At 41.2% G+C, this 17534-nt stretch overlaps 1 protein-coding gene across 1 annotated transcript in view; it reads left to right on the top strand.

The window, feature by feature from the left end:
* Positions 1-16755, top strand: part of CLNK (cytokine dependent hematopoietic cell linker) — a 95410-nt gene extending 78655 nt beyond the window's left edge. The window contains exons 14-15 of the mRNA XM_033959478.1: positions 5717-5872; positions 16265-16755. Of these exons, the coding sequence (XP_033815369.1) occupies positions 5717-5872; positions 16265-16411 (303 nt within the window). The 3' untranslated portion in view covers positions 16412-16755. The remainder of the gene's footprint in view (positions 1-5716; positions 5873-16264) is intronic.
* The last annotated feature ends 779 nt before the right edge of the window (positions 16756-17534 follow it).

Below are 17534 nucleotides of genomic sequence, written 5' to 3' on the forward strand. Positions count from 1 at the left end.
TCTCCTCAGCCTGGTTAAAAGACTGTATGGGCAATTCTGAAATATTGCTTACATTTACATACCAACTATGTGCCTAAATATGCTTAATACATAAGGGCCCTGATTATATTAAGGGCATCTAAGTCATGCCTAAAGTTAGATGTGCTTTAGGCGTCCAATCTAAGTAGTTAATGAGCCAATTAAGGGTCTTAACAAGTGATACAAACCACAATTTCACGGACGCCCATGTTTAAAACTTGCGCCTAACTCAATAGGTGTAGGCGTGGAATGGGCGTGGTTTGGGCAATGACTCAATTTGGGCGTCCTTTGATTCATTTACGATGTCTATATTGTAGGCAAATGAAAACCAGATCTACTTTTGAGCTTAGCTTGGGCTTCAGTTAGATCTGAGTTCTATGGACATTGTTTGGACATCTAAATCTCAACTAAAACCTGAGGCCCTGATTCTGCAAAGTGAGTCCCGATTGTAGGCAGCTGTAGGCGTCCTACAGCTGTCTAATCAGCCAATCGGGAGGCATGTTTAAAAAAAAAAAAAAAATGCTCCTCGGGCAGGTCGCCTATATTGAAGGTGCCTCCGGGAGCCTAGGGAGGCCCGCAAGCCCGCCTACACTCACCTAAAGCTAGGCAGAAGCCTTAGGCGAACTTAGGCAGCCCTATGCATCTCCCTAGTAGAGTGGGAGACACTTACTATGTAGGCCAGCAAAATTCTGGCTTACATGGTAAGTACACGTGGCCGCTATACTTAATCGTGGCAAGAGATCTCCCTGCCACGATTAATAATGGTTCCGCGGCTACGGCCGCCAGTCTCCCCTCTCCCCCCCCCACCCGATGATCACAGCAGGAGGGTGCCCAACCCCTCCTGCCCACAGAACCCACGATCACCAGCAGGAAGGTGCTCAACCCTTCCTGCCGGTAGGCCCCACCGCAAAGATCGCCGGGAGGAGGGTACCCAACCCCACCTGCCAGACCCCCCCCAATGACCCCCCCATCAAAACACCATAGGAGGGGCCTTAGGCACCTGGGCCAATCCTGCCCTAGGATCCTGTGGGTTGGGGACGGGAGGGGCCAGCCCACCTCATTTGGACGGAGGCGGATCTGCTGGCTGGATGGTGCAAGGACCCATCCGGCCACTTGCGGGTAAGCCTGAGGGGGGGTTCTGGGGTGGGGAGTTTCGTTGGGGGTCCGGGGAGGGGGTTGGGGCATTTTGATGGGGGGGTCATTGGGGGGTCCAGCAGGAGAGGTTGGGTACCCTCCTGCCAGTGATCTTCGGGAGGCGGGGCCTACCAGCAGGAAGGGTTAAGCACCTTCCTGCCGGTGATCATGAGTTTTGTGGGCAGGAGGGGTTGGGCACCCTCCTGCCGCGATCATCGGGGGGAGAGGGGAGACTGGCGGCCATTGCCGCGGCCCCCATACTAATCGCGGCAGGGATATCCCTTGTCGTGATTAAGTATAGAGGCCATGTCTAAACAAACCCGATTCTGTAATTGGTGTCTGCAACATGGACTTCGGTTACAGAATCGGGTTTAGTTTGGGCGGGTTTTGTTCCGATTCTGTATAGGATGCCAGGGATGGGGGTCATATAAAGAATCCGGGCCCGATTTTCTAAAGGATGCCTAAAAAGTTAGACGCCTAAACAGTGCTGAACTCTGCTGAGCACGATTCTACAAAGGACGCCTAAATTTAGACATATTTTGCAGAATCAGGGCCTTGATGCCTAAGTGGACACTTACCCATGACAATGTCATTTGGGTACTAAAGTGGTATTCTACAAATATGTGTTCAAATAGCATGAAGTATATTTGTATGGGAGCTGAGCATGGGTGGTCAATAGGCAAGGCAAACATTTAGGCAGTCAACTTACTGAATATTGTAAATTGCCCACATGTCTGCTACATTTAGGCATGGAAATGGGAGAGCCTAAGACACTGAGGCTTGGATTCTATAAGCGGCACTATCGGCAGCGGCCCCCTATAAAATGGCCGCCAATCACATGTCAATCATGCAACAGCGCTATTTATAGAAGTTTCATAAAAGGTAGGCACCTAACTAAAGGTGCCATTTAACAGATTTAGGGGTTTTTCCCTTAATAGATACATAGAAAATGACGGCAGAAAAGGGCCACGGCCCATCTAGTCTGCCTACACTAACGGCCTACCCCCTAACTACCTCCATGAAGAGATAGTTAGGGGGTAGGCCATTGGGCAGTAGGGAGTGCTAGAGTAAACTATATGTTCCAAAGTATCTTGAGTTATACAGCCCAGTACTGAGGCACTCTGGGAGACTGATGAAATCCTGCTGAGTCAGAAGGGTGGGGCTCAGCAAAGATGAGGATTAAATAGCAAAGTGGGAGTTAGTGAGATAGATGTCACTGAGGAGAGAAAGCTTCCCTAGCTAGAGGCTGATACAAACCTGCTGACAAAAACCTTGGGAAGCACAGATTATCCAGAGATGAATTCAGGAGGAGAGCTCCCACTAAGAGAGTGAGTGTCCAGAGGAGACAATTGTTGATTGTACTATTGGTGACTTGTTATTAAACTCAAAATTGTGAACAATAAAGCTTTTGTTATACTTTCTATCAGTGTGCTGAGTGCTGATCTCTCCTGGCATTCCAGGCCAGCCTGCTACAAGCCATTTATCGAGTATGGGTTTCTCTATAAATGATGCCTAAACTTAAGCACCTAGATTAGCACACCAAGCCAATCTAAGCACCTACTTACCCCCCCCCCCCCCCCTTTTTACTAAGCCACGGTAGAGGTTTGTACCATGGCCCAGAGCGCTACAACATCACATCCAGTGTTAGCAATGCCCATAGTGGTGGTAAGCGCTGTAAAGCGCCTATGTAGGCATGATTCCGAAACCTTTTATTTAGGCACCAGTAGGCGCTTTAATTTTACCATTTTTGCCATTTTAAATGGTGTTTCTCAGTTAACTTAGGAGTTGGCGCTGTTTATACAATATCCCCCTTAGTGTAATTTTCTAATTGCTCATGCCTAAAAAGTATAGAAAATGTCTGTTATTTCCATAAATCTTTGCTTTTGTGACCAGGATAGTCAAATTTTGCAGTTTATCTATTTAAAACATGAAAACGCCAAATTTTCATCCTTTTATTCTTACGTCATAAAAAGCAACATATGAATCATAATTAACATGTATTTATATTGAAGTTAAATGAAGATGACCACAGAAGATTTAGAAGTGAATAGTTTTTCAAGATTTGAGATTTGAGATCACTTTTACGAATCAGCCCCCAGATGTAGTCTCCCATCATGTACTTATTATATTGTCCTTAGTAATGGCATTCAAAGTCCAGTATATCCTGGAAGATGTGCTGATCTTGCTCCTCCTAGTATGGTCCCAAATTCTCTTTGAATGTCTCAAGATGATCATCAAGGACATGGACTTTGAGAGACATCCTACAGCCCATTTTACTGTAATTCTTCATAAGATTCTCAACTGACTCCACATAGTGATTTCCCAGGAAGCACCAAAACAATGTGGCAAAGCTGTTCCAAGCCGCTTTCTCCTTCCCCTTGCACTCCACTCTTTATCTGTGGTTTGATGAAGGTACCAACTTTGACCTTTGCCTCAGACAGATTAAAGAAGATGTCTTGAAGATACTTGTTTACTGCCAAATCCTTATCTAGAGCTCTGACAAATTGTTTCATTAGGCTCGGTTTGATGTGGTGGCATCAGCACCTTTCGGGGTTCCACCAGTGGTTCCCATTTGATGTTATTTCTCCCCAAAGAGAACTCGGGCTGCTATAGCCAATCCCACCTTTGGTGGTGTGCCTTTGTGCCCCTGTTATGGAGCATCATAGCTTTGATGCTCCTGGATAAACTGTCAATAAAGAGACAGCACTCTTTCAGGTGATTCCAATTGCCTCAAACATTTTGATGGATGAAGATGATAGAAAAAGCTTAGTGACACTTCCTCTGATCTGTGACTTGCACACTTTCATCCAACAAGTTCCACAGCTTGAGCCTAGAAGTCGAAAGCTCAACATGATTGGACTTGGTGAGACCAAGATCTCTGATCAAGTTGTTAAGATCTTTTTGGTTTGGACAGTATGAGTTTCTCTCATTAGCTGCACCACTGATATTGTAACTGGATCTACAACATCTCCCTCACTGTCTTGCTGCTCTCTTCTGAAGACAGCTGCTCGTTCTCTGGGGGAATGGATATAGGGAGCTGAGGGCAATGTGGCACCACGGTGATGGATGAAGGAATGTCCAGTTATGTTATTGCAGATGCATGCTTGCCAGTTTAACATTTGGAAGAGTCTACCAGCAGAAGTAGCATTTGCTCGAGTGGTAGTGGGTTCCCGCCAAATTCTTGGGATAGCAAACTTCATGGCTTTTATCCCCTCTGTGCCATCTTGTAGAACAACAAAATCCATTTCAATTATTAGTGTATCACTTTTATTAAGTATCTTATATTATTGCAATATGATATACTTAGTGGGTTCCTATAAAAATTTCCAAAAGTTACAAATGATCCAAAATTCTGCAGTGTGTCTGATTTGTAATCTGAAGAAATTTGATCATCTTTCTGTTTTTTACCAGCAATTACATTGGCTCCCAATACAGGCCAGGATAATATTCAAATTGGGATGTGTTCGTTATAAGATCATGTTTAGTTTAGTTCCTTCTTATTTATGCTCATCTTTCAATTTCTTTAACAAAAGAATTTTTGTGAAATATTACTTATTTTGCTTTTCCATCAGTAATGGAATTCAAGTATAAAAGATACAGTATGTAACCAATCTACTTTCCTACCAAGTAGCCAAATGGGAGTCTATAATTCGACCATTAATTTCACTATCATTCTCTTACATGCATTTTAGAAGATTAATGAAAACTTATTGGTTAATAAATTCAGAAAATAATTATTATATGGTTTTAATCGATTGTAAATTTAACAGTTAATGTGCTGGTCTTTTGTAAATTGCATAGGACCACAAGGTATCTGTGATTCATAAATAAAGTTTTATGTTAAGTAAATTTATTTTATCTATGACTAATGTGTACGAGACTCTCGCAACATATTTCATATGATATATTTTCAAATAACATTGAAAATTTTAAAATTTAAATGTTTTTAAAAAATTAAACATTCTAAGAAATTTTATAGCAGAAAATTTTGCCATCCTAGTGAGAAACAAAATTGTCTTACCTTCCAGAGTTTTTGCAGTGCTCACATGTGAAGTGAGGTGCCCAAGGTTTGTCTTGATCCCCAGCAGGCATGCCGAAATATGCCTTGCAGATATCACACATCTTAACAAATGCTTCTATGAAATTTTTTTTCCCTCTTGAAACAGTAAATTGACTGCATACATAGTAAAATGTATCTGCCGGATGTTTGTGCCTTAGTAAATGGGTCCCTAAGTTTACTCAGCTTGAAATCAATCTGGAATGTTCTGCAGAAAAGGTAAATTTCAAAATATTTATGTCCCGGTCACTAAAGCAAAGTCTCAGGGGGATAATAGCCATTTTCTATACTTTTGTGGCATAGGCAATTAAGAAAGAACACTTATTACCCAGAAACATGAAAAAATAAAAATGTTACATAGCGATATCAATCCCCATGTGTATACATCAGTAACTTTCAATATTTATTAATATGAGACCATAATTGATTATCCTTGCCATAAGTATTATAGTATTTTAGATAAATAATTACATTTTAAAATAAATGATCATTTATTTTATAATATAGGATGGAACATTCTTAGTCAGAGACCATTCTATGAAATCCAGCGATGAACCATATGTTTTGGTTATATTTCATGGAAAGAAGGTTTACAATATTAAAATACGTTTTCTAGAAGATACTCAGCAGTATACACTGGGATCGGGGCAAAGAAAAGAAATTGTAAGTAAAATCTATCAAAAATGTTTGCTTATGTTTTTTTCTTAGGTGTTATTGTTGCTATGTAGCATTACCTGTTAAATAATAAAAGAAATATCAGAACAACATATTACATCTACGATGAATAGGCAAAAGTCAAGACATTCTGAGTTATAATTAGAGATGTACAGAATAGTATATTTTACTATTCAGCCAAATACAAATGAAAAATATTATTCGGATGAATACAAATATCGAATATAAGTAATGGACACTGAGCTTTAACATAACAAATAATAAAAGAAGTGACATGAAATCAGAACTCATGTTTGTTTCAGAAGGATTTAGCACAGTAGAGCCCCAGTTTATTTGAATTTAAATCACTATTCAGCGAATATATTTGGGGCACTAATTCAGGGGCAATTTGAATGGAATGCAAATATTCGGTACAGACCTAGTTTATAATTACAGGTGCAAAAAGGATGTCCTAAGTTAACCAGATAGCTATCTGGGTACAGCGACTGAACATTGGCAGCACCTGGGTAACTTTCGGCAGCTGCCCCAGATCCAGATATTCCGTGCCAGTACCTGGATAGCAACTGATACTGAATATCCAAGTCTAATTTAGCCAGTGGTGGCCAGCATTTAAAGATATGTTGGCCATCACCAGCTGACTCCCGTCCCCAAACATATTATTCAGTTTCAAAATTGGGAATTATTTCCACATTCTCAGTCTACTCTTCAAAGGAAGAAAAGCTTCTAATCACTTCTGCAGCTCCTGAGAAGCAAGGAGATTAAGCATAGTTGGAGATTCTTCTTTGGTTCAATTTATCAGCACCAAGGATTTGCCCATCATATATCTAAAATGGAGGACTGTTATAATTGGGAGCTCACAATTAGTCCCTTGCTTTTCATAATTTATTTAAGGCATGGAAGATTTTTCTCCAGGGAAGTGTTCACACCGTTATTTTGATGATGGGGATCAATACTGAACTTACTAATTTCCCTTCTCTGGAAAAGATTTGGTTCTATATTAATACAATTCAAGTATTTGAATGTTTTTATCATATCTCCCCATCCCTCCTCTCCTCTAGAGCAGGGATGTCCACACTTTTTAAGCTTGCGAGCTACTTTTAAAAATGACCAAGTAAAAATCTACCAACAATAAAATTTTTAAAACCCCCACAAAGCACACTGTACACAGAGAAAATGTGAATTATCATTTATATTCTGGTTTTTTTTCAAAGAGGTCAAGGCAGATGACTCTATACAATGTCACCTCAGTAACAACTATACAAAAATAGACAAATATACTCCCTCCCTTTTTACTAAACCGCAATAGCAGTTTTTAGTGCAGGGAGTTTAAGTTTAAGTTTATTAGGATTTTATATACCGCCTATCAAGGTTATCTAAGCGGTTTTTACAATCAGGTATTCAAGCATTTTTCCCTCTCTGTCCCGGTGGACTCACAATCTATCTAACGTACCTGGGGCTATGGAGGATTAAGTGACTTGCCCAGGGTCACAAGGAGCAGCGCGGGGTTTGAATCCACAACCCCAGGGTGCGGAGGCTGTAGATCCAACCACTGCGCCACACACTCCTACATTCAGCTACACTGAATACCTTGTGCTCCTCTCGATGCTCATAGGCTCCCTGCGCTATTGTGGTTTAGTAAAAGGGGGCCATAGTGCAACATATAGACAGCAGATATAAATTCTCAAAACAGACACATTTTGATCACTAAATTGAAAATTAAATCATTTTTCCTACCTTTGTTGTTTGGTGATTTCTTCTTCTGACTGTGCATCCAATATTTCTTCCCTTCTTTCAGCCTCCTGTATGCTTCCTCTCCTCCAGACCTCATTCCCTCCCACAACTTTTTCTTCCTCTCTCCCTGCCCCTTCCCCTTTCTTTCTTTCTTCCTTCCTGACCCTTCTTTCTGTCTGTCTTTCTCTCTCCATGCACCCTTTCTTTCTGTCTATCTTTCTCTCTTCATGCCCCCTTTATTTCTGTCTGTCTTTCTCTCTCCATACCCCCTTTCTTTCTTTTTGTCCCCTCTTTTTTTCTGTTTCCCTTCTTTCTTTGTGTCTCCGTGCCCCCCTTTCTTTGTGTCTCCCTGCCTGCCCCCTTTCTTTCTTTCTCCCTGCCCTCCCCCAAGCCGCCGGCATCAGGGAACTGGCTATAGCACGCGCTATCCAAAAAACTACCGTCTGCTCAAGAGGAGGTGGTAGCGGCTAGCGCGCGTGGCATTTTAGTATTTTAGTGCACGCGCTATTCTGCGCGTTAAGGCCCTAATGGGCCTTCATAAAAGGAGCCCCAAGAGTCCAATTAGTGCATGTCAGAACAGATTACTTCTCATTATGATAGGGATTGTTATACAGTTAATTACAAAAAATTGGAAAAACTGGAATAGGCTGAATTTTAACTTCTGGTGGGAAACCCTGTGCCAATTTTATAGATTTGAGCGAATGAATTTGGAACAGATGGGACATAAAAAATTTGGGGACATTGGTGACATTTGTAAAAAAAAAAAAAAAAAGATCACTAGTATAAGCCTTTAATTTCTAAAAGAAAGTTCACACACATCCCGGGAGGGCGAATGGGGGGGGGGAGGGGGAAATACACTTATATCATTTTTGTGAGATAAAAGTGCTGTTTTATTGTACCATTTGTTTGTATATTCTATTGCACTTTATATTTATTTCAAAATTAATAAAGAATTAAAAAAAAAAAAAAGTGAGGCTTACCAACCTCTAGTTTTCCACTTCATCTCTGTGACCACTTTTGTGAAGAGGGACCACATCAGCTTTTCTCCAATCCCACAGAACCTCTCCTGTTTCCAAAGATTTATTGAACAAATCTTTAAGAGGACACTCCATAGCATCTCTGTGCTCTCTCAATATCCTAGGATGGATCCCGTCCAGTCCCATGGCTTTGTCCGCCCTCAATTTTTCAAGTTGTTCATAACAACAAGAAAATTGACCCTGTTCCCTCCACAAAGAGGACATGAACAAGAAGCAAAAAAACTGTGGAGAGTTGATGTCCAAGATGAAGGCTTTATTGAAACAAATAAATAATCCACACAAAAATATCTAGGGCCCAAACTGCTGGAAACATATGGACCCAACACGATACGTGTTTTGACACAATAGTCTTCCTCAAGGGTCTCTATTGGTCCTAAAAGCAGGCTTGTGGATTAAATAAAAAAATAAAAATGAGAATCTCCTGTTTCCAAAGATTTATTAAACAAATCTTTAAGAGGACCCTCCAGAACATCTCTGTGCTCCCTCAATATCCTGTGATGGGTCCCGTCCAGTTCCATGGCTTTGTCTGCCTTCAATTTTTCAAGTTGTTCATAAACACTTTCTTCCATGAACAGTGCAGTATCCACTTCATCCCTATGTGTAACTTTGCCAGCCAATAGCGGTCCTTCTCCATGATATTCTTCCATGAACACAGAACTGAAGTATTTGTTCCTTATCAAACAGTTCTGTAGGAGGGGCTAGCAATTAAACACTGTGACACAAATTCTACTGGATTCTACCTTTTCTCTTATTTCAGAGGGTTGTGTTTGTGAGGAGCTAGCTAAAATAAAAGTAGACAAAGTGATGAGGTCGATGGTGTACATCTGAAGGAACTTAGGGAAGTTCTGGCGGGTCCGCTGACTGACCTTTTCAATGAGTCTCTAGAGTCGGGAGTGGTAACGGAGGACTGGAGAAGGGCAGATATGGTCCCTCTCCTCAAAAGCGGAACTAAGGAAGAAGTAGGGAATTACAGGCCAGTAAGGCTGACTTCTGTGGTAATCAAATTAATGGAAACGCTTTTAAATGGTAAAGTTTCTGGTGAAATTTCTGGAATCCTGTGGATTACAGGACCAGAGGTAACATAGATTCACAAGAGGTAGGTCTTGTCAGACAAATCTGATCGATTTCTTTAACTGGGTGACCAGAGAATTGGATATATGTGGTGTATTTAGATTTTAGCAAAGCCTTTGACAGTGTTCCACACAGACATCTAATAAATAAACTGAGTGCCTTCGGGATGGGTCCCAAAGTGACAGGCTGGGTCAAGAACTGGTTGAGTGGAAGGCGACAGAGGGTAGTGATCATAAGAACATAAGAATATAAGCAATGCATCCGCTGGGTCAGATCTGAGGTCCATCGTGCCCAGCAGTCTGCTCACGCAGCGGCCCAACAGGTTCAGGACCTGTGCAGTAATCCTCTATCTATACCCCTCTAACCCCTTTTCCAACAGGAAATTGTCCAATCCTTTCTTGAACCCCAGTACCGTACTCTGCCCTATCACGCCCTATGGAAGCGCATTCCAGGTGTCCACCACATGTTGAGTGAAGAAAAACTTCCTTGCATTTGTTTTGAATCTGTCCCCTTTCAACTTTTCTGAATGCCTTCTTGTTCTTTTATTTTCCGAAAGTTTGAAGAATCTGTCCCTCTCTACTCTCTCTATGCCCTTCATGATCTTGTAAGTCTCTATCGTATCCCCTCTAAGTCTCCTCTTCTCCAAGGAAAAGAGACCCAGTTTCTCCAATCTCTCAGCGTATGAAAGGTTTTCCATACCTTTTATCAAACGTGTTGCTCTCCTCTGAACCCTCTCGAGTAACGCCATATCCTTTTTAAGGTACGACGACCAATATTGGACGCAGTACTCCAGATGCGTACGCACCATCGCCCGATACAACGGCAGGATAACTTCTTTCGTTCTGGTTGTAATACCCTTCTTGATTATACCTAGCATTCTATTTGCTCTCTTAGCGGCACTGTGCCGTCGGCTTCATTGTCATTACCCCCAAGTCCCTTTCTTGGGTACTCTCATTCAATAACATCCCTCCCATCGTATAGCTGTACCTCAGGTTTCTGCTTCCCACATGTAGTACTTTACATTTCTCAACGTTGAACTTCATCTGCCATCTCGTTGCACATTCCCCCAGTTTGTTCAGATCACTCTGAGGAAAGGGATGTTGCCAATGGTGTGCCTCAAGTTTCTGTTCTTGGGCCTATTCTTTTTTTAACATTTTTATAAACAATATTGCTAAAAGGCTATCGGGTTAGATTTGCCTCTTTACGGATGATACCAAAATCTGCAATAGAGTAGATACCTAGGATAGTGTAAATAATGTGAAGAAAGACCTGGCAAAGCTTGAAGACTGGTCTGAAATTTGGCAGCTAAAATTTAATGCTATGAAATGCAAGATCATCCATTTGGGCTGCAAAAATCCAAGGGAACAATACAGTTTAGGGGGTGAAGAACTTAAGTGCATGATAGAAGAGTGGGACTTGGATGTGATTGTATGTGATGATCTTAAGTTGGCCAGACAGGTTGAAAAGGTGATGGTGAAAGCTAGAAGGATGCTAGTGTGCATACGGAGAGGTATGGCCAGTAGGAAAATGGAGGTATTGATGCCCCTGTATAATACTCTGGTGAGACCTCATTTAGAATATTGTGTACAATTCTGGAGGCCATACTTTAAAAAAAGATATTAAAAAGCATGGAGTCGGTCCAGAGGAAGGCTACTAAAATGGTGTGTGGTCTTTGTCATAAGGCATATGGGGACAGACTTAAAGATCTCAATCTGTATACTTTGGAGGAAAGGCGGGAGAGGGGAGATATGATAAAGACGTTTAAATATCTCCGTGATGTAAATGCACATAAGTTGAGTCTTTTATTTGACAGGAAGCTCTGGAATGAGAGTGCATAGGATGAAGTTAAAAGGTTATAGGCTCCGGAGTAATCTAAGGAAATACATTTTTACAGAAAGGGTGGTAGATACACGGAACAGTCTCCCGGTAGAGGTGGTGGAGACAGAGGCTGTGTCCGATTTCAAGAAAGCCTGGCATAGGTGGTGGAGACAGAGGTTGTGTCTGATTTCAAGAAAGCCTGGGATAGTTACGTAGAATCTCTTAGAGAGAGGAAGAGATAATGGTTACTGCAGATGGGAAGACTGGATGGGCTCTTTGGCCTTTTTCTGCCATCATGTTTGTTTCAAACTTCCTAAAACAGTAAAGGAACAGAGGTAAGAGAAGGAAATGACAATAACAGTTGGTGCTATGTACATGATAGGCATGACGGGAATTTCCCTGATGCTTTTTTAGCATAGAGTTGTAGGAGACTTCTCTAGAGATAACAACAAAGATGAGGTATTACAATTACAAGTTTATTTTATACCCTGCAATTGTTCCTATGGAATTTGAAGCAATTTATAAAAATGATAGACTGGATATTCCCAGGAATTACAAAAAAACATAGTAAAACCAATCAATTTCTCATTAATACATACGTATGTTGAGAATAGAAAAGCTTTGAGAAGTTACAAAATATACCATATTGACCAGCTTACCTTTATCCAAATGTTTGTTCACCCCTTTAAAGAAATGTAATATGTTGGTGAGGCAAGATTTCCCTTAACTAAATCCATGTTTACTTTGTCTCATTAATCCATGCCTATGTAGTCCAGTAACTTTGTTCTTTACGAAGGGGTGCAGAAAAATTCTCAGCCCAACCAACTATAAGTCGAAGAATAATTATGTTAGGTTAGAATCCACTTGGGAGTATTGGTTGGGAGGTTGCCTAGTACTCCTATAAAGGAGGGGGGGAGGGTAATATGACCCTTTCTGAGGTACAATGGATTCTGGGAGTGGGGTGCCATGTCTTGCCTGAGAAGTGGAGTGCAATAATGTTCATCTAAGATGAGGAAAGGTCAGAGAAAAAAAAATGGGATGCAATGGGGGCCAGTTTCCTTAAAGGGAAGGTGAAATAAGAGAAATGACCAATGAAATCTGGTTAATGTTTCTGTGTATGGTCCAAGTTTCTTTAAAAGGGAAAGGAACTTTGGAGAAGTGAAATAAGAGAGATGATGATGCAATTTGAACAATGCTTGAATATGGTTATTAAAGGTAGTAATGAAAATGAGTACCAAAAGAAAAATAATGTGTGCAAAAACGTGAATGTGAAATATATTATACCCCGGTTGTGAAGAAACAAAGGGGTATAAGATGGTACCCTCTGAGGGCAGAGGTCCTTTAGAGTGAGTGTGATCCCCCTGAAAAATGCCTCTGCTGTAAAGGCAGTGATGGATGATTTGTCAGGGGGGTCACTGAATTTTACTATGGAGCAGGCCTGTGAAGTTCTTTCTTTGGTTGCTGAAGCTCCAGTCCTAAGGTACTGACAGAGAGGGGAGGGAGGCATAGAGAGGCTAGGCCAACCTGCAAGTATGAGAGTCACAGGGTTTCAGAGTTTGTTTGTTTTTGCTTTTTTAGCCACGGGGAGGGCTTGCTGGTGTTGCTTGACCTGTGAAAGAGGGAGGGGAGCTGCTTGACCTGCGATGGGGGGGGGTTGCATGAGCTACTGGACCCATGGGGGCATACTGACTGGCTGGCTAGTTTCAGAGCTGGAGCTGAAGGGAAGAGAGAGTTGCTGCATCTGGTCTGGAGACTGGGGGGGAAGAGACAGAAGTGCTGGACACGATTGGGGGAGGGGGTCTGGAGATGGAGGGAAGGGAAAGGTGCCAGACCCACACATGAGAACTGAAGGGAAGGGAGAAACGGAGGGAAGGGAGAGATTTATTGTACCCCTGGGAGGGGGGCTAGAGGGAAGGGAGAGAGGTGTTGGACCCATGGGATGGGGGCTGGAGGGAAGGGATATAGATGCAGGGAGCAGAAGAGAGAAGGGAAGGGACAGAGATGATGAACCAAAGGAATGAAGGAAGAGGGAATGAAATATTGAACATAGCGGAAGGAGGGTGGAAAAAGTGAGGGTAAGAGAGCAAGAGAGGGGAGAAGCTGGATATAGAGAGATATATAAAAAGAGAGGAGATGGTGGGCATGGATGGGAGCATAAAAACAGGGACACAAAGGGGATGCTGCATGGGGTGGTATATGGACACAGAGGGAAGATGGCTAGGCATGGGGGAGAATAAGAACGCAGAAGGGAGATGCTGGACTTAGGGAGCATAGGGATATAGAGTAGTGATACTGCATACATGGGAAGGGGATAGGGACAGAGAATGGTGAGATGATGAAGGCATGGAGATGGGCACAGGGGAAATACTAGAAAGGGAAGTATAGGAAGCACAGATAAGGGAGATGCTGAACATGGGGAAAATACAAACACAGAGATGGAAGATGGATGGTGAGCATGGAGAAATATGAAATGGTCAGTTGACTTCCTCATCACACATCTCTCTCTCATTCACCCCCTTCCTGCCTTTTTTTAAATTTTATTTTAATATGTACACCACTTAAATGCCTTTATGCAGGCCCCTGGTGGTATATCAAATATAAAAAATAAATAAATAAGAGCAAAAGAAAGCGTGACCCTTACTTGTAATACCATGGTACTACCACAAAGAGTTTCCAGTGCCATTTTGAATCTGGAGACAGCATGGGAAGAAGTGATTAAGGATTGCTTCAGCCCTCTCCTTAGGGTTACCATATGGCTCCAAAAAATGGAGGATGGATTGAGACATTAGGGTTTTACTTACATTGCCCTCCCCACTAGACTCAGAGTCTTGAAAAGTTAGGCCTGAAGGAAAGTCTATGGGAGGGTGGAAGAGGTTTGTGAAATGGAAGGCCAGAGAGAGGAGGCTATGATATGGGACAGGGGTGGGCAATCGTGGTTTTCGAGGGCCACAACCTAGCCGGTTTTCAAGATTTCTGCAATGAGCATGCATGAGATTGATTTGCATACAATGGAAGCAATCCATGCAAATTAATCTCATACATATTCATTGTGGAAATCTTGAACCCCCGACTTGGTTGTGCCCCTTAAAGACCATGATTGCCCACCCCTATATATGGGAGCTTTGAAGAAAAGAACAGTTCAGCTATTATTGATCCACTCTTTAAGATGCTCTGGGCAATATGAATAATGCTGCTTATGTGGTTGATTGCAAGCAGTTTTATTCATGTACCACATGAATGACTAATCTGCAAAGTGGTGATATTGCAGGTTAATCACTACTACAATAAATTAAGGTGCAGTTAAAATCCCAACTTTTACCATACCTTAATAATTACTCTTCCCCCCCCCCCCTACACACAGACCTTTAGTTTGCTGTAAGTCCACATGGAGAAAAAATTATACTCACATAACCCCTGATTCTTTACCCATGCAGTTCCTGACTATAGCTTTAAAAATTCAACCCTATGTTACCTATCAGAATAGAAACTTTCTGTTTTTTTGAGCCTAAACAACTTATAGAATTTATTGAGTCGAGAGAAAGGTCGGTAACCGTACCTGATGATATATGATTTGCCAGCGGTAATAGGAAGGTATATCTTTTGCCGTCTCTCATATACTGTATCTTACTGTAAACATCCTGTACCGGTCCACTCTGTAATTTACTTTATCTTATGGTAAACCTCCCCGGTACCTGCTCACTTTGTATTAACCTGTATCGTATTGTAAACTTCTCCTGTTCCTGTTCACTTTGTAATATCCTGTTCACTTTGTATTATCCGGTATCGCACTGTATTCATCTCCTGTTCCTGTTCACTTTGTAATATCCTGTTCACTTTGTATTATCCTGTATCGCATTGTAATCATCTCCTGTTCCTGCTCACTTTGTAATATCCTCTTCTCACTGTAAACTTCCCCCATTATCTCATGCACATTGTAATTTCACTGTATATTATTCATTGTAATTCCGACTTACTATGCACACTCTTCCACAAAGTTTATGTTTCTCAAATCCCTGGTTCCAATACCTAGCTTATTTCCTGTTCCAAACATATGTATCTTGTTGTAAACATATGTCTCCTGCTGTAAACACTGCACCCTCTCCCGGCACGACTCTCTTTGTAAACCGCTTCGAACTTATGGTATAGCGGTATATAAGAAATAAAATTATTATTATTATTATTATTATACTAGTTTAATAATTTCCTCAGTGTTTAACTTATTTTCTTGATCTCTCATATTATAGGCTAAATAAGAGTTATATTTTCTTTATACCCCATATCTATAAACCTATTTTTCTTGATCTGTAACAAGTGATGTATATGCTTGTAAAATTGAAAATTGTATAAATTAAAAAAAAAAAAAAATTAAATCCTACATTATAATTTACAATAAAGATATTTGATGAAATAAAGTAAAGTGTTCCTTTTACAAACCATGGTAGAAGTTTCTACCATGGGCCAGGAAGGTAAATTCTGCAAAGCTCTTTGTAAAAGCCAGCAAAAATGAAGTAGCTTATGTCATTGTCCTTGCTGTGAAATAGGGTAAAACTGCATTATTATTTGTGCAGATTTATTTAGAAATAATAGTTTTGTATGAAGTAGAGTAAAATGATAACAAGCCTTGAAAGACATTTTTGTGTTGTTGGGTTTTTTTTTTTTTACTTCTAATGATGGATAAATGTATACCAAAAAGTTACACAAATCTATTACATTTTTGTTTCAGAAATTTGATTCTGTGGAGGAGATGATTGAATTCTATACAAAAGTTCCCATGATACTTATTGATGGAAAGGAAAAATCACATACCCAAAGGGAACAATGCTGTCTAACAAATCCTGTTCAGCTGAGCAGAAGATGTTTCTTACCATAGTGGTTGACACAGTGCTCTATGCATAAATGTAAAGATATTTTATTTATGAAAATTATTATCAACAGTAAAAGAGAGGAATGTCAGGTTTGAAAATAACCCAAAAAATTTTAAGAAAAAATAAAATTGATATCACAGCCTGGTGTTTTCTCTTTAGGCTTGTTCTATTTGTCCCTTTTAATGAGCGTTGAGGGTGATTTCCTAACACTTTCTCTTTTTCTTTTTGGAGCCTTTTCACTAAAGTGTAGTAAGTTTTGCACTTACTGCATATCAGCAGCAAAACCTCATGTGTGATAAGTGCAAAGCTTCTACAGTTAACGCAGAAGAAATACCCTACATCTGCTACACAGGACACAGATGCTATGGCTTCTGCGATAGCAGTTTCTAGCGTGGGGAGCCTTGCTGAATGGCCCGCGCTGCTCCTGACGCTCATTGAGTTCCTATAAGCGTCGGGAGCAGCGCGGGCCATTCAGCACGGCTCCTCAATCTAGAAACTGCTATCGCAGTTTCGTAAAAGAGGGGTATGTTACATGCCTGGGCTGACAGTACAGAGGGTCTGCGCTATTGGCCCATGAATAAAATGCAGTCCTGCCACAAGCTTTCCCACTCTCCCTGATCCTCCTTCTTAGCCCCCACCCCACCATCTGATCCTCTATCCCTTACCATCTGATATCCTATTCTGATCCATTCAATACTCCCATCAAGGACCCTTCTGATTCCCATGATACACCCCAACACCCCCAATCTACATGCTCAACTCCCTAGCACCTCCATTCAAATCCTCACATAACTCCCCTATACCCCTCAATCCAGACCTCTCCCACTTGTGACAGACCCTATCTTCCAGTAGCCATGCATCTAGCACCTGATCTTTTTACCCAAACCCTCTTGGAAACTAACTAGGATCATCATTGGTGATCCAATGATCCTGGGCAGGACCCTTCCATTTCAGCCCAAGCCTCGCCAAGATTCCAAAATTATGTTGATTACCCCTAGTGGTGGTTTTACAGTACTGCCACTAGGGGGGCATTATTTTTATATTTATTAAAATCTTGATATATCAGCTAGAATAATGAACATACCACAACTGTGTACACAGTGACTAAAATAATAACAAAAGAAAAGG

This window comes from Geotrypetes seraphini, chromosome 1, assembly GCF_902459505.1.
Source record: "Geotrypetes seraphini chromosome 1, aGeoSer1.1, whole genome shotgun sequence".
Lineage (NCBI taxonomy): Eukaryota > Metazoa > Chordata > Amphibia > Gymnophiona > Dermophiidae > Geotrypetes > Geotrypetes seraphini.